This window comes from Mus caroli, chromosome 6, assembly GCF_900094665.2.
Source record: "Mus caroli chromosome 6, CAROLI_EIJ_v1.1, whole genome shotgun sequence".
Classification (NCBI taxonomy): domain Eukaryota; kingdom Metazoa; phylum Chordata; class Mammalia; order Rodentia; family Muridae; genus Mus; species Mus caroli.
In genome coordinates, this window is record NC_034575.1 from 50,529,476 (window position 1) to 50,551,154 (window position 21,679).

The window sequence follows — 21,679 nt, forward strand, 5'->3', positions numbered from 1 at the left end:
CTCTCTCTCTCTCTCTCTCTCTCTCTCTCTCTCTCTCTCTCTCTGTCTCTCTCTCTCTCTCTCCCCCCAGTAAGATTGCCCAGAAGTCATTCTTCTGCAAGACACCAGGTGGCAGCAATGCCTAAGAAGTGGCTGACACAGTCGGGTTAGCCCCATGTAATTGAATCCATTTAAACAAATCAGGTTAGTTGAAGAAGTGGCTGTCTTTGCCAAGTCCTTGAGCCACTAATCATTATGGCTTCAGCCTCACTTCCAGAAATGAGAACAGCCTGAGTAACATCCACTAGTAGCACCATTTTTTTGGCTTATGGACAGCCCAGAGCCTACTGACCTCAAAGAATTGCCATACCGTACCATCACCTGGTCCACACTCTGCTACCAGACTACACTCTGACACTCTGGATTACTGCAAAGCCTACACACATGGACATTCCTGAGGTAGACACCTTGACAGACCTTCCCCTCTAAGGACTAGGATATCCTGTCTTCTCGGGGAATTTTGAATTTTAAAAAACAAAGCAGAGGAATATGGAACAAAATGGCATTCTAAAAACATTTTTGACATAATAAGAAATCTGGCCAGCAGAGCAGATCATTAAAATAAAGGAAGTATCGAGTCCTTTCCTGGATGTGGGCTGACGGGCTATAGCACAGTGAAAAGTCTGGCTCACTGAAACAAGTAGCCTGGAGCTCTGCACTGGGAAACTGCTGTGGTGGTCTGGGCGAGAATGGCCCCCAGAGGCTCAGGTGTTTGAATACCAGTTGGTAACACTGTTTTAATAAGTTTAGGGATATGGACTTGCTGGAGGGATTATGTCACACAGTGGGGGCTTTAAGATCTCATAACCCTGTGATATTCCCAGTCTGCTTTCTCTGGTTGGGGCTTGCAGTTTAAGATGTGATTCCTCAGCTTCTACTACAGCCATTATGTCTCCTGCTCATTCATGGCCACACTTTCCCACCATGACCCAAGAAATTATACAACAGGGAAAAGCTAAGATCTGATACCATGCTTTGCACTGTAATTTAATGGTTCTTAACCTGTGGGTCACCACCCCTTTGGGGATCACACATCAAATATCCTGCATATCAGATACTTAGATTATTAATAACAGTAGCAAAGTGAAAGAGCAATGACATCCTTTTATGGTTGGGAGTCATCACAGCATTAGGAAAGTTGAGAACCACAGTGTACTCCCAGTGCTCAGGGGACTGAGGCCAACCTGGGATACATAAAGATACTGTATCTGAAATACAAAGCTGTCACTTGTAGAGAAGGAACAGGCTCATGGAGAGTTAAACACAAGTCAAAACTAAGCATCATTTTCACCTGAGGAAGTAAGAGTCCCTCAGCCAAAAAAGGTGAATTTGCTGTTGCACTTTAGAGAACAGCTCAGGTTTCAACATGCAGAAAACAGAAGACATTTCAGGAAAACACTCACATGCACAGAAATGAGAAGGAGTGGGGATCTGGTTCAGTCAAGAAACTTCCCTGCATGAAGATTGAGAAGAAAAGAAAAGAAAACAAAAAACCCTGTGCAGAAAGTAAGGGGTGTTGTTGCAAACAACTCTGCCCTGCAGGGAAGGGGCAGTAATCTCTTTTCCACTTGCTTATTCATTACAGGGAACCATATTCTTCCTGAGCTTGTTATATCTGAATTCAAATGTTTCAGCTCACATGATTTCTTTATCCTGGGTAGGATAAGTGAATACAGGGATGGGGTGGGTGGGAGGGGCAATCAAGACTCTATCTGAGGCATCAGGATTACCAAGACCTCACTTAGAGCCTGTGAACTTGTGGACAGTGTTGTCTTGCCATCTATGAGGAGCCCACTGGTTGAGACCGGAGATGGCAAACTTATTTCTTCAAATGAAGCTTCTGTTATTGATCACTCCCTCTGTTTCTTGGAGGCAGGATCTTCTTGCAACAGAATGTTCTAAATTTTAGGGAAGGAACCTAGAGAGTGTAATAGACTCCAAAAGAGAATGATAAATGTGAAGGCTAAAAGCATAAATGAGACATGACTTCTCAAGTAGGCAGCAAGGACAATGACTGTATGCAGACATATGGACACCAGGAAGAGGACAGTGTGGGACTTGCAATGGAATCTCGGAATGATGCTCAGAGTTCATCTAAAGCTTTCAAGTGAAGAGTTCCAACCAGTAGTTGGTAATGTGGATAGTGAAGAACTAAAGTCAGGGGAAGGGCTCATAGCCTTGGAGATCAAGAATAATTTAAATTTTAAGAAAGGACACAATTTGTGAGGAGGAATTTAGAAGAAAGGGGCAGAGACATGGTAACAAGATAGAGAAGGAAGGAGAGAGAAGCAGACAAGGAGAGTGTACTCCACACAGACAAATAATAGTGAGGGCTCACTGGCTGAAATCCTGAGAACAGCCTTAAAGCAGGTTACAGGACAGTCCATGGAAACTTGTCTATGGAGACATCAGGATGCTTTGAAGGCTATTTATTCAATAGTTGAGTTGGTCTTCTTGCTGATTCTCTGTGAAAATGAAATGCAAGACTATTTTGTCAGTAGACAGGGGAGAATGACTCAATGACAAAGACTGGCTTACAGAAGAGAGGACACATGGTATCTGTGAGATGCTGGAGAAGGTGCTATAAAATCATCTAAACAGAGTGGGAAAAAAGAATCAAGAGAGAGTGCTTCCCCCACATTGACTGTGTTGAGGACATTGAGAAAAGAGTCTTTCATTTGGCTTAACTGATAAGAGGCAAGTTAAATGCATTCAATGAACAATGGTGTATAGAAGATACATGTAAGATTTATGAATGGTAATATCAGCACATTCACAAGACTTGCCCCTCTGGATCAACAAAACACTGGTCTCTTGTTGCCACCGACACCAGAATCTGTAAGCACCAGAATCTGTAAGTGACCAAGTCTCATAGAAAACAATACAGCATTTACATGTAGCTTATATAATCTTCCTATATAATATAAATCATCTCGATTACTTAAACTATCTAATAGAATATAAATTATATGTAATTTAAGACTTATAAATATCAATTATCCCTTTATTATAACAAAGGTTCTGCAAAGCTGCTTTATATAAATATATTATATGGTATTCACTCTATAGCTGGTTGAATTCATGGAAGGAAGGCCCAGACATACAGAAGGCCAAGTGTACAGCATAGCTTTAATAAAGGGGACAGTTTGAATGAAAGAATGAGAGAAACTAGCAATCTATTGTATCAGAAAGAGCTGGTCTTGCATTTCATGCTATAATGATTTGAGTATGGCTGGACTACAGAAGATGTGTGATACTGGCAAGCAGGTTTGACATTTGCAGAAGGAGAACATGAAGAATCTAGTAAGCAGCATGATGATACGGAGCCATGCAATGAGAAGATCTCTATTTGACCTACACTTTAACTTTTCTCTGCAAAAATACCTATATATACACCTCTATATATAGCTTTATTACAGTGAGGTAAATCAAATCTAGAACCATATGCACTCCAGGCATTTTTTTTTCTTTTTCTTTTTGGTTTTTCGAGACAGGGTTTCTCTGTGCAGCCCTGTCTGTCCTGGAACTTACTCTGTAGACCAGGCTGGCCTCAAACTCAGAAATCTGTCTGCCTCTGCCTCCCAAGTGCTGGGATGTGCACCACCACTGCTCGGCAGCATATTCTATACTACTGAGCCACACAACCCACTTCGGCCTGCTACAAAAATTTTGGAGTCTTAGTAATAAGAGAGCTAAGTCTCCCCAGACAGATTTACTGATTAAATATGGTAGTATATACTAAAGACCCTGGCTCCTAGAAGATACTTAAAAACAATAAAAAACAATAACAAACAAACAAACACTTTAACTCTACTTAGAGCTCTGTTTTATCATTCTAATCTCTAGCACTTTGTGTATATTTATTTCTGCTGTTACATTTGCTTCATATCCTTTTACCTTTGTGTCTTAACTTTTCAGATTTTTAACTAGTGTGCTATGAAAGATGTGACTAAAAGGGCAGCTACTGATTTTTAGATGAGGTATTTCCCTATGCCTAGAGTAGCTGAACATATTATTCAGGTATCTAAGCCGTGGAAAAGTCACAGAGAACCCCAGCTGAGCATAAGTGAAGGTTAGAGCAGGATGCCATAGTCACCATCCCTTGTCATCCCAGCTTTGCAGGACCTTTGTTGTAATAAAAGGATAATTGAAATTTATAAGTCTTAAATCAGTCTGAAAAGAGTACTTCTGACAATCCCACTTTATCTCTGGCCTGAAAGGGCTGTCTCTTGCTTCAGCTAGCTTCGTGGTTGTTACTGGGGTGTGTACCCAACACCATGCAAGGAAGCATATCATTATTCTTTCATGAATTCTCAAACCCTAGTTCTAGGAAATTCTTCTTTCTAGTTTTCAACAGACTTCCTATAAATCAAGGTATCAGCTCAATAGAAGCTGTTCATTAGAAACAAATAAAAGATAATTTATCAAGCAAAGATGGTATCCATTGGGAAACAAGCTGTTGCTTTGCAGAAAAACAAATAACCTGCCATTTGTCCTAGGGATGGGACTGTAGATAGAAATCACAGACTCAAAATTAGGAGTCATCAACCACACAGACATATCTTATCCCACAGAGAAACCAAAACCTCAACAATGAGAGCTGGACTCTCAACTGCTGGCATGCTCAGTGGGTGTGCACATACATGACAGCTATGGGAGGAAGCAGTAGAGTTTAATGTTCTCTTAGTGAAGGTCAATGACTTGGCCTCGTGTACATAAGTTTAATAACTATATGGAAAAGAAAGAACTAGAACTCCTGAAGTTGATTATGGTCAGAGGCTGAGAATAGAAGAGAGGGGGTAGTTATTCTGATTTTTTTCCTACCTAAGACTTGACTCATAGTAAAAGAAAATTGCCATTGTGAAGATTCTGTGAATTCTTTGTTGTTTCAGAAATGAGACATAAAATGATGTCAATTGTTTTCTAGAGTATGCTTTAAAAATACCCAGGATGGCCGGGCGTGGTGGCGCACGCCTTTAATCCCAGCACTCGGGAGGCAGAGGCAGGCGGATTTCTGAGTTCGAGGCCAGCCTGGTCTACAAAGTGAGTGCCAGGACAGCCAGGGCTACACAGAGAAACCCTGTCTCGAAAAACCAAAAAAAAAAAAATACCCAGGATGTGTGTCATGTAATGGATGAAAAATGGGTTGCTCTACACATTCATGAGAAATTTAGGCTCAGTGCCGGAGCAAACAGGTGACAGTACAAGCCCAATGTAGAGGCAGATATGTCCCTAAAGGACCCACAGTCAGCAAGACACCCTGCACCAAGGGACTGTTATCTGAATCATGTTGAGCCTTCAGGAAAGTTCTGTACCGTTGAGCTATAGGGTACATTAGAAAAGCAAAGCAACTGGGCCGGGACTCAGTGGAGTGATGGACAGTGGGGTAGATCCTATAAAAGACATGATGTAGGGGGTGGTCGGGGATTTCATAGGAAGTAGGAAGTAATAGTAACATACAACTGTAACAGTTGGAGGGAGGCTCAAGAACTCTAAAGTGTGGGAGATACAAAGCAAGGGGGTGTTGGGGTGCAGATTTTGTGTTTCTACCATATGGAGGAATACATGAAAGCCTTTTATACAGGATGATGTGCAAATAGCCACATGAGCATCAACTCCGTGTAACAGCAGGTGAGGATGAACGCCTATGTCATGTCAGAGAACCTGTGAGGGACATCGTTCTCTCACTAGCGGTCTTATTTCTTTCTCAGGCTGGCGCTCCTCTCTCCATAAGGAATAAAAGCTAATAATTGCAGTATGTTCTCTCTAGCCAACCCCACACTATGCTGGGCAAGGCTTTATTATTATCTTCACTTTATTGTAAATGAAACAGAAGTTGAAAATGATTATGTAACCCAGTTACAGAGGAAACTAAAGGCAGATCCAGGGTTTACTAATGAGTTTTCCTAACTCCAAAGCCCAGTTCCTAATCTTTAGCTAGGCAGCTTGCCCTGAAATGACAAGTATGTTGGTAACACAGGTGTTCTTCTACTGAGTAACCCCATTGTAAGTTTCTGCTATTAGCAAATTAACTTATTGAGTCTGAATGGATGAAAAGATTATATAATTACAATAATCTGCTACACAAATTCATAAACTGAAAGAGATGAGTCACACTATTCACCTTAACAAGACAAACAATTCTGAATACTGCCAACCTGGGGACAGGGAGGGGGACTACTTTCCAAGTAAATTGCAAAATTCTGAGAAAAAAAGTTGACACATAGCCAAGGAAGTCCATTCAAAGCATTTTTTATTTGCTATAAGAATATAATCTTTCATTTTCTGCTTGTAAAACATAGTAGGCATTTATAAGCAATGTAGACTCTCCATATGTGAATGTTTATTAAACTAAAATTTTAGCAAAGATTGAAAAAAATCACATCTTAAGAGAAAAAAAAAACACAGAAAGAACAAACATCCTTACCACCCTACCCTCAATCAACCATGAAAAAGAAGCCCCACTGAGGCCTGAAACCTAAGTCAGGAAGTTTTAAGAGACAGGAAAGGTCCCCCAAACCTTGTCAGTGTGTAGTCAAAGTGGCTCTTTGCATTCTGCATGAAAGTTTCTGCATAGTACCAAGTAGGCATTACCTGTGAGTTAAACTAATCCAGATGGAGGTACACTTCCAAGCTGCAGACAGCTTTTCTTGCTCAAATACTGGGTAGGGAACTAAGAATTGTGATTGTCTCCCATAACAAAAAGTCACAGTGATTTCTCGCTTGTATAACAATTATCTGAACAAACTACATTATATATGAGCTGCCCAACGTTATCAGTGCTCACTGGATGCTGGAGCGTACTTCTTGGATAATTATGGTCTGTGGAAATGAACTAAACTCTCTAATCAAAGCCAAGATTCTGTGACTATCACAAAAGGCTCCTTGCTTCCCTAAACATGGAGTGTCCTGTACTAAAGCTTCTCTCTACCTATAGTCAGCAGGTGTGGCAATAGCTTCCTGAAACCCACAGACCATCTCCATCATAAAAGTAGTAGGTTAAACAAACTGAGACTTGAAAATGTCACACAGAAAGCCCAAGGACCCAACGCAAGTCTCAGGCAGAGCAGGCTTGTCTTAAAACCAACGGAACCTTCGGATGCTATCTCCAGGTGTGAGAATTCCCTTGCATCTCTATGATTTTAGTCTCAAAGTAAAACATCTTGGTAAAGTCATAGAAAAGCTAACAATGGCGTGCCAACAAGAGGTGACTTAGAAAGATTTCTGTCCCACCACCAGTGAGGAGAGCAGGTGGGAACCTCAAAGGCTTTGGGTGGGCAGTCTGTGGACTAGATGAGCTAAAGTTTAATTGAAAGGCATCTCTAAAGTCTGGGAGGCAAAGCTGGAAATGAGGAAATAACTTTAGGTTTATCAGTTTACAGCTTCCTGCCTCAGTTCCACAAAACCATATTCCCCTGTGGTAGATCTGGAGCCTGGAGTCTTCGAGCGACAGGCACTTCATGGATCCCTGGGTACTCTGACAGAGGGAAAGGATTAAAATGAATTGAGCCAAATGTATAGCTAGAAAACTCAAAAGTTCCAAAGTACATTTAAGCTGCTAGGAATGAGATGTGATCAGAAATCAAAATCTCTCACTCTCTCCCCCTCACCCCTCCTCCTCCCTTTCCCCATCCCTCTCCCCCTCCCTCTCCCCTTCCGTCTCCCCACCCTCTTAGATCCATTTTCTAAGTCTGAATTCTGTAAAATCAATGAAGGAAACAACCTACCATCCATCTTTCCTCTAAGATTGTTGTGCTCAGAAGAAGAATATTTGTTTTGAATGTGTTTGCTTTCAAGGTCACACATTTGCTTGAATTTTGAGTAAGTCTTTTAAATTTTAAATCGGTGAGTTTAAAATTGGACAATACTAACAGACATGCTAACATGAAGCATGGAAATCTTATGGGGTTGCAACCCTAGACAAAGAAGTATAATCAATTAAGGAATGCTGACAGTGGGAGAAAATTCGTTTTTTCCCAGGGAAAATCACATCAACTGATTGTCCAACACCAAATAGTCTTCTCTGAAACACATACATACAAGTAACACAGGGACTGAGCAGATTATAATTATATTTAGTAATATATATATATATATATATATATATATATATATATATATATATGATATATGCGATATATAATATATAAAAAACAAAAAGTCATGCTTTTGAGAGAGAACAAGTGTGTATGCAAGGGTTTGGAAGAAGGGAAATTAAGGGGGAAAATGGTGTAATCATATTTTAATTTCATAAAATAACATCATTTTAATGGGAAAAGTTATTTTTAGACGTACATTTCCTATCCCTGATGGCTATTGAGGCAGTGCTCGTGTAAGGGTAAATCATCTCTTGGGGATGAAAACAGGTCAGTGGGAAGAATTTTATTTTTCAGGATAAGATACATCATTTTTAATTTGGGTGCAACTTACTGCTTTTAAAGGCCTACAACAGTAAAATCAAGTAAGCCTACCATTTCCTAGCTTTTTGCTGGAGTCTTTATTGACTCCAAATGTGACCTATAAGAGAATGACTGAGGGGAATCTCGGGCAGATTTCACTTTGACTCTCAGGTCAGCCACAGTAGTGTCAGCTGTATGTCAGAGGTGTGTCCTGGTGCATCTGGTAGGTGCTAAGGGGCACTCCCTCTGTTCTTATACTTGCCCTATTTTTTGTTCCAGTGATGAGAAATGTTCTGGATCTTTTTCATCTTGATCCGCTGATCCAGCATCTTGTATCTTACGGGATGATCATCAGTTTTCTTTGGGACGGAAGGTGCGTAGGAGCTAGATGCATAAGCAGGACGCTTAAAGTGACGCAAAGGAGGCTTGATGACTGGAGACCATGGAAAGGAAGACAGACAACCATTAGTTTCAGAGAGACTTGACTGGACATAGACATGGCAGCTGTGTTCCTCTTTGACTTGTATGTCTCCTCCAAGCCAAAAAAATGAACAGGATTAAATTTCTAAACTGATTGAATAAGCACAATATCAACTTAGTTATTAACTTTAAACTTAATAAAGACAAGAAACTGCTAGAGATGGGCAGTGGTAGCTGTATATAACATTTACATGTCAATGAATGGATGAACTTAGGAAAAGGTGTGGGGATGCCGGGATCACCAAGCAAGGTGACCATGGTGAGCAGTGACATATCCATTGCTCACAACATTTAGCACTGTGTGTAAGCTTTGGGGACTAGAGAAATGCCACATACTCCCAAAGAACTAACTCCAAGCATACCACCAAGAAATATTTGCAAGATATCTATAAAGATCTAATATCCAATATGTACAAAGAACTCTTAAAATTCAGTGGAAGGAAACAATTCAGTGCCAAAATAAATAAACTCCTAGCTACAGAATAGACATAATATCAAATAAGCACAGGACAAAATGTGAACACTGAAGAATTACAAATAAAAAAGCAATATTTGACTACATTCTACTTAATGCTGAAGTCCAAGACCCTTAGAATGCTTCTTCCTGCTGATTGATGGGAGTGAAAATGTTGCAGCTGCTTTGAAAGAGAGATTAGCAATTTCATGAAGCTGGACACAGACTTTACCATAAATGCAATATACTTTTTACTTTTTTCAATTAGTTTACTCAACTATTGGAAAGACTATATTCACATATCACTTGACTGTATAAAGCCAAGATAACTTTTAATGGGCTAATGGATAAATACATTGAAATAGGCATATATAATGGTACCATAATTGATAAAAATAAATGAGTGATCTGATCAAGCCATATGAACATGTAGACACATCTTAAATACACGTTGCTAAGAGAAAGAAATCAGTCTGCAAAGGTAGTCATACTATGTGATTGTACTTACAGGATAAGCTTGAAGGGGGAAAGAACCCCATAGAACTATGGAGACAATAAAAAGATCACTGGCTGAAACATTATTAAAATGAGGAAAGAAGAATAAATAGGTAAGCAGTAGGAATTCCAGGGGAGTAAAACCATTTTATGTAATACTAGTAGATTCTGACACTATTTGTCAAAACTCATAAACTTTTATAGGAGAGATCTCTAATGTATGCAATTTTTTAAAAAGGCATTGAGGTTATTAGGATCCCAGAATGCACTGCAAAAAAAATCTGACATCCCTGCAAATTTAAGTAACAATGAGCCTGCAGGGGACGGGAAGCTAGAGGACCACCTGAATAACTGCTTATAAGCAGGCTCTAAAAGCAAAAGGGTCAGGGGAGCTACACATAAACTATGCATTCTGGTTGATAAAGTTGCTTCTCAGACAGGGGCAGATGAACAATTCCAATTCTACTCTACAATTATCTAAAATTGAAAACTTGTATATAAAATGAGAACAGATGACAAAACCTATCCATGAAGATGTTAGCAGCTAAGCAAAAGGAGGAGGTTAGCACGATCTAATGGTCATTGATTAGACTTGGTGAAATCAATACAAATTCATTGCAGAGATATTGATGGCTACATGTAACAGTGTTTGTAAATAGGAGTGCTTACATAGCTTAGTGTACACACGTGCATTTCTTTATCAGACCTAGAATAACTGCAGGCTTTAAAGCTACAGCAGCAGAGAACCAATCTTATATGTGCATTTTTATTTCAAATACCACTCTCCAATGAGGGAAAAAAAAGCACATCTTATAGCAATAGCTTGCTATAAAACTAAGCACAGTATATACACAGTGGACTTGGATACCATTATAGAAACATAAAACTCAAAAGTACCAAAAAAGAAAGAGAGAGAAGAAAAGGAGGAGGAGAAGGAAGAAGAGGAGGAAGAGGAGGAAGAAGAGGAAGGAGGAGGAGTTTTAGTGTGGGTTGAACATGGTAGGATCCTTCCAAAGAATGTGTATTCTAAGAAGGATGAAATAGCAGTCGCAGTGAAGAAATATGACCAATATGGCCCCATTCAGGAGACAAAACATGACATAACATAGCATAACATAGCATATCCTTGATTTTATGTGACAGGAGTTAATATCTTGTGATGAAAGTAAAACTTACATAACCCCATTCTAACAGTAAGAAAAAGAAGATAATCCCAACGGGTAGACAACCACAAAACACCTGACTAGTAAAGCAAAGAAGCCTGAGAGACTGAGAAGCCGCAGAGCCAAGAGGAGCTAAGGAGGCACAATGCTCTTATGTGTCTCCCTGGGTGATCCTAGAACAGAGAAAAGAAAAGAGTGGCAAGTGAGAAGCAGGAAGATGTGAATGGGCTGAGATGATGATGGAGTCCAAAATTTAACTGGCAGTTCTGTGAGGAGAAGGGATGAAGAATTGATTAGGTTCTCTCTTGTCTGTTCTAGTCTCCCGCAACCCTTATTGTTCCTCCTGAAATTCTGTTTAGTTAATGGACATAGGGAGAGGAATAATGTTGTCAGTAAGGACAAAACAAATATGATAATTAGGTGAGAAGCCTGGAGAATCAGAGGTGGTGCAGCTGATTGCCCAAGCACCAGGTCTCTCTGCAGGCCACTCCTGCTTTTCCTAAAGATCAAAAGGAAATGGTACTTAACTTAGAGGGTTGAAAGGACTTAAAGCTAAGAGACACTTCTATTAAACACCTAAAGCAGTTCTCAGAAATACCCTCTCAGCAAATATTTTGTTACATGTGGGGCTGGGCAGATGGTTCAATGAGCAAATCTCTGCAACTGTTAGGCCCAATCAAGTTCAGATCCCTAGTGTCCACAGAGAAGCCTGGTACAATGACAAGCAAGTATAGGCCCCCAGTTCTGGTGGGGCAGAGACATGTCAATCCCAGAGTCTCCCTGGACATTCAGTCTAAAAGGAATGGCAAATTCTAGGTTCAGTGAGAGACAGTGCCTCAAAAAGTAATATGGAGAAATAGAGGAAGACATCTCTGGCCCTCCGTACACATACACCACATACACTCACACACAGTGAGACACAAATGAACTATGAAATGCGATACATTAAATTGTTATGTTTCAGGCCAGCAAGATGACTAAGATAACTAGCTAGATGATCTGACTTCAATCACTGGAACCCACACAGTGGGAGAAGGAAATTGACTACTACAAGTTATCTTTTGAGCACAACATCTACGCCATGGCGCGCACACACACACACACACACACACACACACACACGCACACACACACACTGAAGAAATAAAAAAAATAGAAATATATTTAAATAAATTCTCAGTTTTTATTTAATAAAACACAGTACTGTGATATCATGAAAATATTGAACAAGTGTTTGTTAGCAAAAATAGAGGCTTATGTGATTATTATCACATAATAATGAACAATAACTCTGACTCTAAACTTAAATATATATATGCACATATATGTATATGTATATCTATCTATCTATCTATCTATCTATCTATATATATATATATATATATCATGCATTACTGTTTTGCCTACATGTATGTCTGTGTACCACACATGTGTCTGGTACCCTCAGACTAGAAGAGGTTATCAGATTTTCTAGAACTACAGTTACAGACAATTGTGGACTGTTATGTGGGTGCTGGGACTTGAACCTGGGTTCTCTGTAAGACCAGCAAGTATTCTTAATCTGTGAGCTAACTCTCCAGCCCCTAACCTAATCTTATCACCACAAAGCATATTATCATGTGCATAGGAAAATCTAAAAAATAAAATCAGCTCAAGGCCATGATTATATCTATGCAATATGAACATTTGCTTTGATTGACTGTTAGTGTTGTAATTTTACAAAAGAAACATAACTGAGCATTTCTTCTATCAAATCATCTGTCAACTCTACAAGAATACACCAAGAAAAAATTCGATAACCCAATGTTCCCTGGGGTTTTCCCACTAGACCCCCAGAAAGTCTTGCTCAGCACACTTTTTGAAGTCTAAGATTAATATTTACCTATTGGTTTCTTAGAACATATGCTGTGTGCTGCTGGTATAACTGAAAAAAAAAAAAAAAAAAAAACAGAAATCCCTGCCCTGGTGGGCAGTCTTTCTAGGTCTACCCGAGAACTTGTGCATCGCTTACAAGAAGAGGCATTCTTATAAGCTGCTCTTCCCAGGCTTCTTAATGCCCAGGCTGAAACTGCTTGGAGATATCTTCACACAGTGAAGGCTGTCAGAAAATGGGTCTGTTGTGACACAGGAATAAATTCCCCTGTTTATTGTTAGAATGGTCACATTTAAGCTCTCAGAATGCTTAATCCCATGGTTTAGGGTCAACAAGTATTATAGCCGCCACCATTCCCACTCCCAAGACATCTAGAACAAGTATAAAAACATTGCAGTGACCCAGGAGGATAGAGAAGGGAGGGCTGAGCGTCGCAGATCAAGAGCTCAGGCATGGGATCACTGATTTATGTCTTTTGAGTCACAGTCCCTCTTCATATTCATCCTATTTTCACAACTCAGCATGAACTCAGCCAAAGTATTATTGAATTTCCCACTTCACAGCATGAAGGAACATTTACCATTTGCTAGAATTCTGATTGTCAGAACAAAAACTCTGCTTGCCACTAGCTGCAAATAGCCTGAACCTACTGGTAGAGATCAGCTCCCCACCGAGCTATAAATACGTGCATGCCTGCTGTCACCACCGCCACTCAATATGGGGAAAGGGGGGAGGCTGTGCCCAATGCTGTTTGTGTGTACTTTTTTGCTTTTCTCCTATGTAGGGATCAAGATTTGATGGCAAGATATGACAGCAGGGTAGGCACAGGGGCACCATCTTGAGTGCTGTGTTGATCTTTCTTCTGGGGTTCTAGGTGTCCTCCTGAAGGGTAAGTTTTTATTCATCATTGGAATGTGTCTGGGGTCTTAGAAGGGACCCGATCCTCTTCCTTTCAATAACTGCCATTCACTACAGCTGAACCCAATAGTACAGTCTCCTCTGGGCAAAGAAGAACCAAATAGGGAACAGAACCCCACTTTCCATGTGTTTTATCAGCATGGTTAACATGTCTTCCACTAGTGGACACTGAAATAGTACTTTCTCCTCTTATGGCAGATGACTTGCACAAAACGATAGTATCAGCTGATGTAGATTTTGACTCAGGCTTACACACCTGCACACAGTGTTGATTTGGAGGTCACTTTTGAATACAACCAGAAAAAGACAAACTTAAAACAGAAACTATACATCATTACCTATTATTCTTTATTTTACAATTACACATAATCTTTGATTTTCATAAAGCAATGCTCTTTCAGGAGCATCAACTCTCATTTAGCCCTCATTATTTTCATAAATACTACAATTCCTTCCTCCCAAATAATGCCCATAGCTTTCTTCTCTTCTGCTCGCTCTCTCTCTCTCTCTCTCTCTCTCTCTCTCTCTCTCCCTGTCTCTCTCTGTCGCTCCTCTCTTCCTTTCCTCTCCTCTCCTCCTGCCTCCCTTCCTTCCCCTATCTCCTCTCATAAACTAATGCACACTCTTTAGTCCAGAAAACAGATTAAATTTGTTTAGACATAAAATTTATACAGCTGTTGAATCCAGATATGATTATGATAACTGACATATAATGTCTACTAACTGTACAAGGTACCACGCTGAGAATGTAATATGATTTAGCTTTGTCCATGCCTCCGTTCACACCTGGCAATAAGCAAGCACTAGGGCTACTCCTTACCCAGGTATGGAAACTGAGGCTTAATAGATGTATATCACAACTATGATGAAGGAAGTCTGAAGCCTTGATTCACATCCAAACAGACTTCAGACCCTCCTGGTACATGGATTAGTATGTTGGACCAAATTTAGTTTTAATAATTGCTATAACAGGCTTAAAATGCCAAGTTAAAACTATTCCCTTTAAGTATCACTGAACCTACATAACTCCTGTGGCATATGCTGAGTTCTGCAGTACTCCCCGTATAGCTATAATAATGCTTCTTAAAACACATGTCTTCTGTGTGTATGGCTCAAAGAGATCCTGATGGAGGTCCCCGAAGTAACTGTTTTCTTCTGGTGCCTCCCCTCCACAGGCTAGAATGCTGGCATGTGTTCCAAGTTTGGGCCAGTGGAAACAAGTCACCATGCCAGGCAAGCTTGGGACCTTAGGTGAAATTGTCCTTATTGGTTCCCCCCTGTCTTTCAATGAAGAGCTTCACACATGAAGAGCTGCAAAAAACCAAAAAAACAAAAAAAAAAAAAACCAAAAAAACAAAAAACAAAAAAACAAAACAAAACAAAAAACCTACGGCTGTGGTGTCCAAGTTTAGTTCAAGCACACAGAGCAGAATCTGTGGGGCAGACTGAGCCTCTACTGTCTTTACATCACCACAATTCCAGAGAGCAGGACCTCCTACCTTAATCTCTCCAGGATTATTCCTGATTTGTATCTCCACAATCTCATTTGCAGCTCTGTCATCTTTAGAGGGTAGACAGATTCAGCTTTGGCCCTGTAGTCATGTGACATGAGAGCCTTGTTTCTCCTTCTCATCTCAGTACTAGGAATGAATTGGCACTCACTTCAGAAGTCAATACAGAGAATGCAAAGAACCACGGGTCCAAAAGCAGTCAGCACTGGTATTTAAAGGAGTGCTCCTTCCCTAGCAGTTTTTCTGCATTTCCTGAGTTGAAGATATGGAATTGTCTGGCAGATTTGTTATTGCCAGGAGTATTCAGTAGTAGTATCCTCTACAAATTTTCAACTTATATACATCCCAAGATGTGGAAGCATTAGCCTGAAGCCAGGCTCATAGGTATCCTGACCTTTTGTAGACATAGGTTTTACAATATTAGCCAAATCAGAAAATTACTCTTCATCCACACACATTACACGAAGTTGTCTAAAGTGACACTTTATTTTTGAATCTTCACATTGTATTTCATATTAAACAATAAAATGATGACATTTTTAAAGGTCTTGACTTTCCAAAGACTACCTCAAGAAAATGAGAAGCCCACACATAGTCTATAGCTTTTGCTTTTTCCCCAGAAAGACCAAAGAGCTCTGTGAGGTGAAAATGGAAAGCCTGCATTCTGGGAAGCTATCTAGTGATATTCATGTTGAGCCAAGGTTAAGAACCACAGATGGGCTGAGCTCATTTTGAAAGAAAAAAGTCATCTATAATACAGTCATGCATCATATAATGATGCTTTGGGCTGCATATAAAGTGGAATATTCCATATAGCCCAGGTGTGTTATCAAGCTATACCATTGAGGTTTATGTAAGAATTCTGCATGGTGTACACACACTGAAATCACTTAATGACATATCCCTGGGAATGAATCTCCATTGTGAAGTGGTGTATGGCAGTATTTAGGGTTAGAGAAATCTATGGGGTACATGACTGGGTCTGATTCATGCATAAAGACCTGTTCTTGTCCCTCTTCATCAACATTACATGATACAGACTTTGTGATGAGATCTACTGCAGAAAAGCCCATGAGTTTCTCCTCTTAGAAATAGTGGGTGGCATTATGGGAGAAACATTGGCCTAAAGGCACAAAGAACTGGGGTCATTACTACTCTATCTGAGATCCTAAGGGTTTCCTCATGAAGGGCTATTTTTTTTTCTTTTCAACTATACTATGATGTGGGGAAATGGTAACTTCTTTCCATGGATGTTATGAAAACTTCAAGAGGTTGTATACCAGGGAGAATATACAAGCTGGTTCTTTGCAGTGAATACAAAGTAGGTACTTGGTGACAATCATTACATGATAAATGAGCATGGAAGACCAGGATGTTTTGTCATGGAGTCTTTTTCTCTTCATTTTCTTATAACACTATTGCAAATTTATCAAATTCTCTATAAACAATTTACACCTGAATGATCTCACCACACAATGAAGAGATTCTATTTCTTTGCATTTCTTTGCATTTGTCAGATAACATACTACTTAACTTCTCAAGGAAACCACGTTTCAAAATTTATGTGGTATTCTAAGCAAGGAAGACTACCAAAAACACATTTTGAACTAAGCAAGTAAAAAGATGGATGTTCACTCAATGACTCTGAGAAGGACCTAAAAAGATGTTAGAGATACTGATGGGAAGAATGCTCAGACAGCCAGTGAGGAGATGGAGCTTCGTCCTGACTTCTAATCTACATGTAATTAGTAGATTGTGGGGAGACTATGAAATGACAGGACCCATCCTGATTCCTGAGACCCTGCATTCCTGACACTGAGACCTAGAAATGCTTGAGTCACTCTCTGTGGGTGTGGTTGTTTGTTTTAGGCACTTCTTTATTCCATATCCTCTTCAGTCCTCCACGTCTACATCCCTGGGTAGGGATAATGTGCACACACATTTGCATTCCCTGATGTAACCAATATTGATAGTAGCTGGTGCAGAGAAATGCTTAAATGAGTGAACAAACTACTGTGTGCCACACTCAGTAACCTTCACAGGTGTTGCCTTTAAAAAACAAATGACTCACTTTATGCACTTGCTGACAATGTTGTTGGTGTTAACAGAAACCAGCATTTCTCCCTTACTCCTGCGATGTCATCATACCTAGAGTCACTGCCTATGACTTTTATTAGAAAGATGCCAGTGAGTCCATCCCATCACAAGCTTCAGGTCTACAGCTGCAGTGAACCATTGCCTTACACAGTTGCTGCGACCCTGGCTTCTATCTGTAGGTCTCGCTATAACAGGGAAAGGCACTGATGCATAGGCCTCAGTCCCATCTCCTAACAAACAAGTGAAGGGAAGGGGGCTGGAAAGTCAACTGTTTCTATATTCAAGCAACAGCAACCTTCAATTACCCTGTTCTGCTTTAAGGAAAGAAACCTTCCCTCAGGGAAATGACCATATTTTATTTCATATTTTTATGTTCTCCTGTTGTGTGTCCTGGCACACACAAAGTCCATGTTCTCCACACGGACAAGTGGCATTGTGGAAAGCCTTTCACTTAGTTTTTCTCATCAACATGTGGATGTTTCTTTCACTTTATTATTTAGATTCAAGATGGAAACATGAGGCTAATCAGTTAGCTGTGTGCCCATGTCTGTGCTAAACCATTTCAGATGCTTCTAACAAGAAATTATTAGTAGCTGTACAGCTATGGCACCACAGAAAGGCATAAAATATAAGCCTTGATTCAGTCCACAGAAAGTGAGCAACATTGGCCAACTCTCACTGGAAACTGCAAGTGAAAGTCAGTTGCATAACCAGGTCATTGGTCATTTTGGGACTTACTTGAAAGAATCCTTCATGCCAGAGATATAAGGCCTTAAAGTCACAGGTGGAGAAATCATCTAAACCCCCCACATAAGGTGAGTTTATGAAAAGGTGGCTCCAAGTGTGCAGAAGTTACCTCCAGCCTTTTCTTGAATCTCCCAGGAATGAGAACAGGCTTGCCAGTGGCCAATAATTACTTTGGGCAAGCTATTAACGTGTTCATGCCTCAGTTACCTGAAGTGTTAAAGAAGATGCTACAGCCAAAGTCCTCAGAAAATTATCAGGGTTTAATATATGTTATTAACAGCATTTTCCCTTATGTCTGTAGGTTTAAAATACATATAAAAGTACTTGTCTTTAAAAAGCTGGATTAGGGAGAGCAAAACTCACCAACTGAAGTTTAATACTCAATAACTTACAATACATGTAGATTTTGTTTGGGGAAAAGAAATATAAATTTTCCACATTGTCTTCAGACCTTGGGGATGGTCAGGTTTCTTCCAAGAAAGTTTCTGGATGATGTTTTATCCGTAGTCTCCTGCAACAGGACACAGAACAATATTATTGGGAGATGGATAGCATTTGGCCCAGAAATTCTTTCTATAGCAGGCAGCAGAGTTCAGAAGCAGAGCCACATCTATTGCATCTATTGTACATGCTGCAGTTTGTGCAAGGAGCAGTCAGCTATATCTGCATCAGCAACGACTAGGTACTGTACCTTTCCTCTAAGATCACTTCAGGAGGCACCTGGGAAGCTGCTCAGAAGTCATTGCTTTGGATGGGTGACAGTTATGGCTGATAGTTGTGGTAAAACTTCAGGCAAAAGCCAACAGTTACCCAGTTCTCCACCATGGATGTTCCCCACCCCTAAAGTCCATGAAATTGCCATTCAAAATGCCACTGGACAACAAATAAATTAGGCTCTAGGGAAAGAAAATCCTTTCGGTATGTGCTAGTCTTTCCAATGCAAGTTCCATTCAGGTTTAGATGTGCAAGGGTTCCAGATGATGACCCCAAGCAGCTTTCTTGTGCTGAAGCTGAAAGGTGATCCTGTTAGTTAACTGCAGAACTTTATAGTCCTTTAATGAAATGATCACGGTAGCCTTCTGACAAACAACTTCCAGAGCTTCTCAAAAGACCTATCCCCTCATATCCCAACCACATCCAAAGATTAGAACAGAAAAATGTCAAAGTTCATAGAGCACATGTTAAAGTAGCAACATGAATGATCGATTATTTTTGCAAAACAGCCATAGCTTTACATAAAGTCATTTTTTTAAACACATGGAAAAGTATACCAAAATCAAGCTAGCAAAATTAGTACCTATACTCTCCATGCAGCTTAATGAAATCGATGTTTTAAACATTTTAAAGAGATAAAATGGGAGCTGGGAATGTGGTCAGTGGGTAAAGTGCTGGCTGCACAAGCCTGAAGACTCGAGTTCAGACCACTAGCATCAATGTGAAGAAAGATGTGGTGGTTTATTCTTGTAAACCTAGTGCTAAGGATGCCTCCAAAGGGATGTCTAGGGCTTGGTGGTTAGCTTTTCTAGCTCAGTTAGTAAGTTCCAGGTTCAGTGAGAAACCCTATCTCAAAAAGTAAGGTAGAAAGAGATAAAGGAAAACACCCAACATTAACTTTATCCACACAAGAGCTTAAACACAGGTAGGACTTAGTACTTCTTCTCCATCACATCCCTTTACCTCTCCAAAGCCATCAGCTAGAATTTCTTTATTCCTGTGCATATGTGCATGGTATTACATTTATAGTCATAAGATAATATTTCTCTATGTTTTAAAATAAGAAAAATCATTCTAGAGGTTATTACCTTTTAGTGACTTGTTTTTCTTGCCCAACATCATGTAATATACTATGTATAAACAGTCTTGTAGCAACAAGACTAGAAAATAATTACTACAGAAAAATGATTAAATAACATGTGTCATATTTGTACAGTAGACTTATGTATAGATGGTCTCCAAAAAGCCAGCTCTGTATTCGGATAGAGCTTCCTTTACCAAACACAAATGGAATATGACTATAGTACCAATGCATACCAATACACAAATGTAAAAGTGGGATGGATCTGATCCAATTAGGTCATTGCTGCAGTTGAAAAGTCAATTTAAGTGGAAGGCAATGGTTGCTAACTACATCTGGGGGCTTGTTTTGACACTCAGGTTTGTGTTGAAATTGCCATTCTGCATTCTTAGCTGTTTCCTTTCTTTTCTCTGTCTATTGACTTCCTTCTTGATCAGTTTTTCATTTGGATGTCTGTTCTATCTTAGGCTACTGTGCCACAGTGACTGCTGGGTGGCTTATCAAGACAAAAAAAAAAAAAAAACCCTGACTTTTCATGGGTTTAAAGCCTTGACTTATAAGATCTGAGTTCCAGGTAAAGGCCCACTGCCTTCAGTTTGGACTGAAACTTCTTGTTACGTTCTTATTGGATGGTTTCAAAGCTCCTAGCCCACCCATGTTGGTTCAACCCTTGTGACCTAACAATGTTATTGCAGGATGTTTGATCACACTGTGAACCATGAGATTGTGCTGTTTACTGAAAAACCTGTTTCTAGTGTGGTGTGGCTCAGCCTTAGCACAGACCTTTAATTCCTCTGGCTGGGATATAGGCACTCCTATAGTACACACTTTTAATCACAAGCAACCAAGGAAAAATTAGTTTGTAGAAGGAAGCATCCACGTTTGAAAGGGATGTCTAACTGAGAGGCACACAAAGTGAAGAATCAAAGAAAGATTTGACAGAACAGAATATACCCAGTTTTTACTAGAAGACAGAGAATAAAGAGGTTACTTAAGAGAGAAGAATTCAGAGAAAGAAAAGGAGAGGAGGCAGTTTTACTGGGAAAGTTTTACAGAGATAGGCTGCAGAGAGAGAACAAACTAGACACAGGTGACGACAGAACCATCCAGAGAATGAAAGGGAACCAGAAGATTAGAACAAATTACCAGAGTTAGTTTGAGACCAAGCAGAGCAAAAAGTCAGAGGCCAAGAAAGAAGACAGATTGAATCAGTCAGCCTGGAGCCAGAACAGCTGAGTTGAATCAGCCATCCATAGACCAGAAAGAAGTAGGAAGGGGTGACCTTATTTAGCAGCAAGTCTAAGAGACTGAAAACATTCTAGGCCTAGATTAGATTGTATGGAGGCTAGAAGCTTCCAGGACTCAGCCTAGGTCACCAGATGGAGGCAGTAAGCCTCTGAGATGACAATTACATCAGGAGAATAAAAGATAGTTTTACACATTTCCTACCATCCTATTGTAGATTAGGCTCCAACACATGGAATTGGGGCAGGACCCAAAAATTCAGTTCATAAAAATACTATACATTATATTTTAACTATTTCACTGATGATCTTTTGTGTTAGAAAGTCACAAAATTTCTCAGTTTTTCCCAGAGAAAGAAGAAATTAGTACTCCCAATTCCACACTGCAATGACTTTATGTATAGCTTCTCCTTCCTGTTTTACTACAGTATTTTTATAGTCCTACACACTTATCAACATGTGTA

At 39.8% G+C, this 21,679-nt stretch overlaps 1 protein-coding gene across 11 annotated transcripts in view; it reads right to left on the minus strand.

The window, feature by feature from the left end:
- Positions 1 to 6,281: 6,281 nt before the first annotated feature.
- Pde1c (phosphodiesterase 1C) overlaps positions 6,282 to 21,679 on the minus strand; it is a 535,503-nt gene continuing 520,105 nt past the window's right edge. For 8 of the 11 annotated variants that reach the window (XM_021164319.2, XM_021164316.2, XM_021164318.2 and 5 more), the window contains one exon: positions 18,538 to 18,687. In XM_021164319.2, the coding sequence (XP_021019978.2) occupies positions 18,674 to 18,687 (14 nt within the window). In that variant the 3' untranslated portion in view covers positions 18,538 to 18,673. Of the gene's footprint in view, positions 7,517 to 8,700; positions 8,872 to 18,537; positions 18,688 to 21,679 lie in introns of those variants that run through there. The other 3 variants (XR_002378135.1, XM_029478710.1, XM_029478709.1) reach the window with 3 other exon arrangements.